This window comes from Osmia lignaria, chromosome 15 (assembly GCF_051020975.1).
Source record: "Osmia lignaria lignaria isolate PbOS001 chromosome 15, iyOsmLign1, whole genome shotgun sequence".
Classification (NCBI taxonomy): Eukaryota; Metazoa; Arthropoda; class Insecta; order Hymenoptera; family Megachilidae; genus Osmia; species Osmia lignaria.
This window is the reverse complement of record NC_135046.1, coordinates 1,565,029-1,574,061: the sequence shown is the minus strand read 5'-3', so window position 1 is coordinate 1,574,061 and position 9,033 is coordinate 1,565,029. Positions and strand designations below refer to the sequence as shown.

General features: G+C 38.2%; 2 protein-coding genes across 7 annotated transcripts in view; one reads left to right on the top strand and one right to left on the bottom strand.

The window, feature by feature from the left end:
* The first annotated feature begins 78 nt into the window (after positions 1 to 78).
* On the top strand, positions 79 to 5,548 carry LOC117600339 (uncharacterized). Of its 2 annotated transcripts, none has more exons than XM_034315662.2 (3): positions 79 to 1,736; positions 1,818 to 3,648; positions 3,976 to 5,548. In XM_034315662.2, exons 1-3 carry the CDS (start codon positions 1,630 to 1,632, stop codon positions 4,192 to 4,194), a joined length of 2,157 nt encoding a protein of 718 aa, XP_034171553.2. In that variant the 5' UTR covers positions 79 to 1,629; the 3' UTR covers positions 4,195 to 5,548. The 2 variants fall into 2 exon arrangements, with proteins under 2 accessions (XP_034171553.2, XP_034171554.2); XM_034315663.2 differs by having other exon boundaries at positions 3,926 to 4,065.
* The window catches only part of Crtc (CREB-regulated transcription coactivator), a 29,024-nt gene continuing 25,516 nt past the window's right edge, over positions 5,526 to 9,033 (bottom strand). For all 5 annotated transcript variants that reach the window (XM_076692521.1, XM_076692522.1, XM_034315668.2 and 2 more), the window contains one exon: positions 5,526 to 8,993. In XM_076692521.1, coding sequence (XP_076548636.1) covers positions 8,776 to 8,993 — 218 coding nt within the window. In that variant the 3' untranslated portion in view covers positions 5,526 to 8,775. The remainder of the gene's footprint in view (positions 8,994 to 9,033) is intronic.

The window sequence follows — 9,033 nt, the reverse complement described above, 5'->3', positions numbered from 1 at the left end:
AACGAAAGGCTAAAGATATAAATTAGTTTTCTTTTTTTTAGGTATATTGAATTTGTGGTGCTCACATGGCAATAGACACATAAGAATTATAATATTTTTTTGTTACAAAATTTTCTATTGTTTAGAATTGTTAAAAGTTATCCAAGTCCAACAAAATTAGGTCTATAAGAGTAAACTAAATTGCAGGCTGTGACGAACTCGTATTTCGGGAAAACTGTATTGATCTTACAGTCAGTTTAAAAACACCCTAAAAAGAAGACACAATTGACTGTGAAAGAGTTCGTTGAGATTTCTGTTCACTTTAAGCCACGTGTATTACAAAGCAATAAGTAGAGCTTAAATCCGTGATACGTGGGCGAATCTGATTATTGTATCAGGTTCGATCGACACTTAGAGTATATAAAAAGGTCATCACGTGTAGCGTCAGCTTTGTTTTATATTTAATCGTATCTTCTGTATGCAACAGCCATATTCATTGTTAAGAATTAGGGAGAGAATATTCATCGATCGTCTGAATGGGCAAAATATAGAATAATGTTCCATGGCAATGAACCCAGATACCATTAACTTTTGCTACCAATAGCAATAAATAAAGACACGAATGAAGGAAGAGGACAAGATCGATTGAATATTATTCTCCCTACACTATTATCTTGCTGGTATATCACCCTCTCCTATTTTCCGTTTAACATTCTGCCAGTTATAATTAACCTTCGTGCTTTAATAAGTTTATTGTAATCGTTTTGATGTTAATTCCAGGCACAGCAGAGAAGATTTTATAATTTCGTAGGTCCTATCGACGCTGCATATGTTCCTTTATGGAACGGGTTACTATTATTTGTTTCTTTACTTTATTTTTGGTTTATATATGTTCTTGATAGAATAAAGACGTTTTACAATTTACTTCTTAGTTTTACTTCTTAATTTTTTTCTCTTCACCCCGTCAAAACTTTCAGAGGATTAATTGCAAATAATTTTTTTGTTTACTGAGACCAAGAGCTGTTCTCAAATTGTGTGAACAAATCGCTCCATGGACTCGATAATGTTTAATTTCATTGAAAATAAATCGTAACATTAAACTCGAGTATGTATACTAGATTTATATACCATCGAGTGGAGAAAAATTGATTATGTTACGTATCGTTTATAAAATTAAAAGAAAATCATGTTAACGCTAATCGCATTGCTGTAAATATAAAAAAGTGTTTTTACGTAGCGAAATAACGATGTCACTAGCTATTGTTATAAAATATAAATTGAAATGTTTATACACTGTCACATTTTAGCTGAAATGTGTGAACACGATTCAAATAATAAAAGCAGAATTAAATCTCTCTGTACATATACTACGTTATCGTGTGTAGTTGAACGTGAGATAATAAAATGGATTATTTTGTACACACCTTGCAATTTAATTTTCCACTGAACCTAATATTCAAATTGCCATGACACCGAGTGGATCGTAACAAAAGCGTAGTCTCTATCGATCATGATTTATAGCTGCTCTATTCATGCAGCTCCAACGTCACCCGATACATAATTTATTCCTACAAACATAATCCAAATATGAAAGTAGTTCACCTATTCATTGGCAAATAATCTGTGTTAAAATGTCTCCTCTATAACACGATGATCGAACGATTCCGTTTAAACTGTGCGCACATTCTCGTCCTGTCGATGTTACTTCATTCAATATCATCCTATTGTTATCCAGAATTTGTCAAAGACCCTATCAGGTATGAAATAATACTCTTCATTTCAGTATCACTTTACAGTCCCAAAACGAAGCCATTTTTTCATATCATCCTTTCAACCAGTAACTCAGAAATTAGCAACTACGTTGCTGAAGAGCAGCACAACAAGGTAGACCCATTGTTCGAGCAAATTTTCCGAGGACCCATCGAAAAGAGAAACGACGCAACCGATACCAAACAGAGCCTTGAGAAAGATGCCCAATCCTATCAGGATGTCGACAAACACGTCCGAGTGAAACGAGAGAATTCTGTGAAGAAGAATAACCAAAAGACCCTGAACGAAGAGAAACGATCGTTGAAATCCAACAAGGCATCGTCAAGATCGATGCGATCTTCCAGAGGCCTTCCAAAGCTTCCAGACAAAAGATCCACCGACTACGACGCTTCTGCTGATCAGGACGCATCTGAATACGCTGAAGAAGCTGAAGAGGAACCTGCAGCAAGTTCGAAGAGCAAAGAAACTGGGTACAAAAGTCGTCAGTTCCACGTTGGCGAGGATTCAGACAGATTCATCGATCAAGAAGAACGATCCAGTTTGTACGACGATTTTGAACCGAAGGATATAGCGAAAAGAGGCATCTCTGGAGCAGAAGACTACGAAGAAATCGACGAAGAGTCTCTTGAACCCGAAGAAGACGCAGCGATTGATGAACAAGAATCTTTGGACGACGAAGGTGATAAAAAAAAGGTCCATGGTGACACCAGAGTGAAGAGGGATCATGATGGCACCAAGGAGGGAGAAGTTCCTCAGGTTCCAGCGAAATCTGAGGACGCTGTGAGTGCAAGTGATTCTTCCAACGATGCAACCAATCCAGACGCATCACTGAAGAGAGACGTCGTTCCTGAAGGGTCGGACAAAGCGTTGGACAGTCAGTCGAGCAAAGTGGATTCGAATGGACAGGAACATTCAAAGAGAAACGCTGCTGAGAAACAGGAGGAGTCCAAAGTGAATCCTGATCGAGAAGCTGCTGTCTCTAAGCAGTCGTCAGCAATTACCGATCAGACTGAGATCAAGAACGATGAAAATTCGAAAACTTTGAATCAGGAAACCCCGGAGGCTGCTGCAGAGAAGAAGACAGAGGAGGATGTCAATTTGTCAGGTGACAAAGCGACCAACCGTTTGGCTAGCGAGTCTTCAGGGCTCAAAGGGTCTGTCAAAGTGGAAGAGTCAAAGGTTGCTGATGTATCGAGCCCAGAAGCAACGAAGGTTGACAGTGCTGCGGAGACATCCGCGTCTAAGGACGTTGCTAAGCTAGATTCCTCGAAGAATACCGAAGGGATACCTCAAGATCTGGATGGTGATTATGAGAAAAGAGTTGAAGAACAGATTCAGAGGAAAATTGACTCGATAAAAGAGGAGATTAAGAGGGAGATTGCAGAGAAACAGCGTATCAGGGAGATCGAGGAGAATAATGCGAAGTTTGATGAATTGCACGAGCTCGAAGACGACGACGAAGAGCAAAGTGCTGAGTCGGAACCTTCTGAAAAACGGGAAAATCTAGCCAAGAGGTCCACGAAGAATTCTGGGAAGTCTAGAGCGCGTGAGATTGCTGATAAACGATCGACAAGGCGAAAGAAGAGACAGAACGATGGTCAGGATAAGATCCAAAATGTAGAATCGGATTCGAGCAAAAAATCTGTTCGGGAGACGGCTAAGAAACGACCCTCCCGATCACAACTCACTCCCATTTTAAGAGAAACAGCCGTACAGAAACGGGATAATCCTAGAGAGGTGATCTTGGTGAGGAGCGAGCGAAATACGGGAAAGAAAAGGAGAAGAAGGAGATCTAAGAGTTCTATGCTGGTCCCTGAGCAGCGTAATGTTAAAATAGAGGATAATTTGCCGGCAGACGTTATGTTGGATTCTAATTTACGAGATGCTGACGATGCAAAGGTAAAACGTTTGCGAGTAGAAGTGATGAATCGACATAAAAAATCAAGTTGAAAAGTAACGCTTTTTCTATAACAACGCTATCTAGTGTTGATTATGAGAACTAAAGAACGATGTCATTTTTGCGCACCCTATCGGCGAAACCAAAAAGCTCATTTTTAGCATCAAACAGTATATGGCGCCACGTGTTTCTCTAAACAAAAATCAAAATAGCGCCCTTTTCAAAACATAGAAATTTCTTTTTTATATTGATTCATTGCTTTTTCTGTTGTGCTACTAGATTGGAAATACCCTGTAGTAAGGTAAATTTACCCAATTTTACCCCCGAAGGTGAACAAAGACGAGAAGGCAATAGCAGAACAGGATTCTTTATCGGAGAAGAAATCCGGTTCGGTTGCTTCGTTGACAGGAAGCGGAGAGGAACTCGGTCCGTTAGCAACAGAATATGGAGAGGCGTTTGGTGGTTCGCGTGGAGAACCAGGCGTGGCTTTGGCACGATTTAAAAGGATCAAACGAGTCCTTCGACCTCAGTCATCAAAGACTCATTAATATGAAAGAATGATTTTTACTATCACAGCAAGCAATCTCGATAAGCAATAGATACAGTTTGTCAAAGTCTTCGTATTCTTTGTTAAATCGTACCTTTAGCACTGTATAATTTCGACAGGGAAGATAAGAATATAGATAATAATAATAATATAGATACACCATTATCTTTTACAAAAGATGTAGTATTATTAAAATTAAATATCTTACTCTTAAGACCTCTTTGAGTAGTCGTAGTTCCACCGGAAGTAGACTCAACTGACGCCTTCTTGTAACACCTAACTTAAAGTAAGTAAAGAAATGAGATAAATCACTTAAAGAAATAGAATGAAGGATGAAAACGTTTGAATTACCTGAATTTTCTGTATATCCAAACGAAGAGAGTCGCTAAAGAAAGAGAAAGAAAGGTGTGAACCTATAAGGCAAATAGAAAGACGCATTCGTAGACGTTCAAGATTTAATAACAAAGATACGATTAAACACGAAGAAGACACATAAGATCGTTAAACCCTCTTATTTTTTTGTGCGCTTACATTACGGGTGGAGACTGTTTTATGGTTTTTTTTTTTTTTCTTTAAATTCTCGGCAATCGAGACCTGCCGTCTCCTACTGTTTCATCATCATCCATCTCTCCTCAATCACCGTTCTACTTTACAACAATATGAAACAATTATTTACACATCGACGGGCAGAAGGACCACGGTGTCGTGTGAAAAATGTCGAAGGTGAGGTTCTTTTGCTTTTTTCTTTTTTTTTCTTTTTTTTTCTTTTTTATCTTCTAGTGCATGCGTTGTGTCGCGTCTAGGATGCGCAATGCCTTTTGCCATTTCTTTTAAATCATTCTATCGTATAAAATCTGTCGTGTAGATCATTGTTGTCCGTATCCCTGATAAGATTAATTACAACGCTCGTTCACGCGAGTATAAACGCGACACGACGAACGCACACATATCAACGAAGCTCCTTCGTCGCGTCTCTGATCGCAGACAGTGACTTAACGGGCGAATTGCTCGTGGTAATTGATCGTTAATTGGATAGACTAAGGATGAACATCAGTCTGACAAAAAGGCTGGTCGACGAGACTAGGCAGCGATCGTTTTCAGGAAAAAAAAAAACATCGCCACCACTTCTCGCTTTCGCTAAGAACGTTTATCTTTTTCGTCAAAACGTTCGTTGTCGTTTGTTGATTAATTACGCAATCTACTGCGACGGAACGTTCCAGTTAAACAATTGACTTTTCTCTTATTCTCAAGATCCTGGAATGATCATTTCGTCATTTCTTCGCCTCGAAAGTCACCAAAGTGTCTTGTTGAATGATGATTTATGCGAGTAAGAAAAAAAAAAAAACGAAAATAAACGCAATAAGCGAGACGAGGCGAAAAAGCCACGATTAAATGATAAATCGAATCGAATCGAATTTTGAAACGGTGTGCGGTGGATTTACGACGGACACTCTGCTTGGTACTTAGTGCATGTCGATAGAGACTTTGTTTTTATTTAAAAAAATCGATGTCTGAGAAATGGTGTTCACAATAATATGGTACAACAACGTAACGGCATTACAGACTTAATATATATATATATATTTATATATATATAATATATAATATATATACATATACGTACACGTATATATGTATATATATATGCGTAATATTTATAATAATATAAGGTAATTTCTTTACCACAATAACATGGCTATATACAAATATTACAATGTTTCCTTTCTTTTCATTACATTTTCCCTAAAACTCGTTCCATATGAGACGTACTGCTTCTTCCTATATCCTTCCCCTTTCTGTTTCCATTTTCAATTTTCTTGTCTAATTTCATCCTTTAATCGCGCGCTGATTTCTTATCGAATACAACAACGAATCGACACGTTAATCCTTTATGAGACGCTCTGTTGACGCAGAAAGAGCATATGTGTATGTATGTGTATGAGAGAGAGAAAGGGAGAGACATAATAGAGAAAGAAGCGAGAGAGCTGGAGTGCAATTCTGGTTTTTAGTATTAATGATTCTAAACGACACGTGTTGTTTCATTGGGTCCATTTTTTTAACTATTTACCTTTGAGCGAGATAAGAAGGATATACAGAGAATGTCGAGGAAATAGTGGGGATAATAAATTGCCGCACAGGCTGGCAAATACTGTGTTTGATAAAACGTTTAATTAACGTTTGCGATTATTCATTGATCCCTTCCAGAAAGGAAATTTTCATTGCAAATTAAATACACAGCTAGCTAACTCGTATACTCTAGAAATTTGTAACAAAATAAAATTCAACTTACAAAGCTCGAATTGATCGCTTGATTTAAGTACTACCATGATTTACAGAAATCATAGTTTTGCGAGTAAAAGTTTTGAGAATCACAATTTATCGATAGAATCGAAACTTTTAACAGATGATCCCATGTGAGATTCTCAGAACTTTCAGCGTGAACCACAGACAATTGTTCATTTATATTGAACGTTTTACGAATTGATAGAATGGACTTACAATCTAGAGCAACGAATAACTACGCGTCTTGGCACAGTCTCGCGAGGAGAGCAAACGATTCGGAGGGAAGAAAGTTTCATTTTAACGCGTCAACTCTCTTGCAGAGTACTTTCCACCAATTATAAGATGCTCTACCTGATTTGTCGCAAAAAATAACGTTTCGAGACCGCGTCGATTTAGCGCGTTGCTAATTAATTGTTGAAAATCGACTGGACGTTGTGCTCAGGCACAATAGGGCAGTACACTCGGTATATTATACATAACAGACTCGTCAGAACCGTCAACAACAAACACAGCAAGGTATAAACTTTGTTCATGTTCTCAATAAACGTTTAGGCAACTCTAGGAAATTTCAATTCAATAGAACTCTGTTAGAAACTTTTAGACGGGCACAGCGAGCAACCGTTCGATGGTTGTGAACCCCGTATGGACCCACATCCGGGGTCCACCTGGCCTTTGTCTTTTCAATTCATAACAATATAAAGTTATTCGAAGTTGAGTAACTCGAGAGGTTTTGAACAGTAATTATTTCTATGCAATAAAATTTCTGGGATCAATGGATTCGAATAAGAATCTACGGATATAAAAGGTATCTGTAATTATTTTTCTTAGCACCTTCAACCTGAGGTACTGCAACCTGATGTCTTTTTTATTTGGATAATGCGTGTTAACCCTCGGATGGCGGGCTCTTGTTTCCCAATATATCTAATATATTGTTTCTCTTTGGATCACGTTTGACCTGGCTCCGCCATCCAATGGTGAAACGACGACTTAGTCGTCTTTCAAATGCAAAGAGTTAAAGAACCATATGGTTTCTCTCTTGGAACCTGTATAAGCGTCATTTCCTTTATGTCTCTTGATTTTATACATTTTAGTAGAATTTAATTCTAACGTGCACGCGCCTAATTATTAGTTATTCAACGTGTATACAAAGTATAGGGTTACATTACTTTCAAAAAACAATTGACGACCGCGTACACTTATCTTCGCGGTTTACTCATCTTATCCTCTTATTATATGTATACATATATATATATATATATATTTTTTTTTTTTAACGTTCTATCGTGTGAAACGACGCTGCGAACTGAACACACATTGCGTTCGCTCGAATCGAGCTGAATTTTTTTGTTAATCAAAGGAATGGAACGCGTAAAATACGCGTAAATACATGGCAAGAGTAATGAGATTGAATTTGCTAAGTTCCATTGCTATGAAAAATTCATTTTAAATTTGAAGTAACGGTCAGCAGTGACCACCGAGGAATAAAAATCAATCTCATTACCTGTTTAACAAAACACGTAGAAGAGAAGCGTCGAATGATTTCTTCGAGCCAAAGGTGCACAACGAGCAAGGATAAGAATAATACAAGATAGAAACCTGAACACATCTTTTTTCGGAAAAATACCACCGAAAAAAAAAGAAAAAAGAAAGGTGTCTCCCTTCACTCTCTCCCTTGTATGTGTCTTTACTGGTATCTCACGCTCTAGTTTCTCCCCCGGTTCGATGAATAAGGAGCATAACCGACCCACGTGTATGTGTATGTGTGTGTGTGTGTATATCTGTTTTTTATCTTTTTCCCTCTTTTTCTACACGTATAATTTCATCTAAATAGTAGTAGATTGTTACCTCACTAGGAATCGTATATGACAAAAGCATGTATAAATCAGTAGACATTTTGTTTTGTGCTTCTTAGAGATCATACATGATACAATGTACAAAGTAGTATAAAATAAAAAAAGGGTTAATAAAGATTTGTATTTACTTAATCTTCAATTAACGATTTATCACGAACGGGACCGAGCCGGTCCCGTTGGTCCATCCGTCGCGTTTCCAACGAGGATCGTTTCGAAATTATAATATCATCCCTAAAATGTTTAAGATGGAACGACTGATAAAAGGTGTTCGCGAAGGAAACGATATCTTTTTGAAAACGTGTCAGCGACCGCCGGAACGGGACTCTCCTTTCGTCCCATTTGTCAAAGTGTCCCAAGAATAAATCGCGACACCAGGACAGATAAGAAATTTGTATTCCTACGTAATATAGTCAGCGCGTAATCGAAAATGAGTAAAATGTCTCGCCTTAAAGTCGATCTAGCCTAAAATGGGCTTCTGCGCTGGGATCAGATATGACCATCGTCGGGTCGGTGAGCATTTGTAGACCATCCATGTCGATGGGATCGAGGCCCTGCCTCAAAGCGTCGTCCGATGGGAAGAGATCGGGGTCGAAGTCACCCATCATCGCTGTGCCCAGATCCTTTACAAATTCCGGGTTCGTCAGATCATCCGGGGCGGAAAAATCTGCGAATTCGCAAAGAAGAAAAAAAAAAAAAGAATCTTG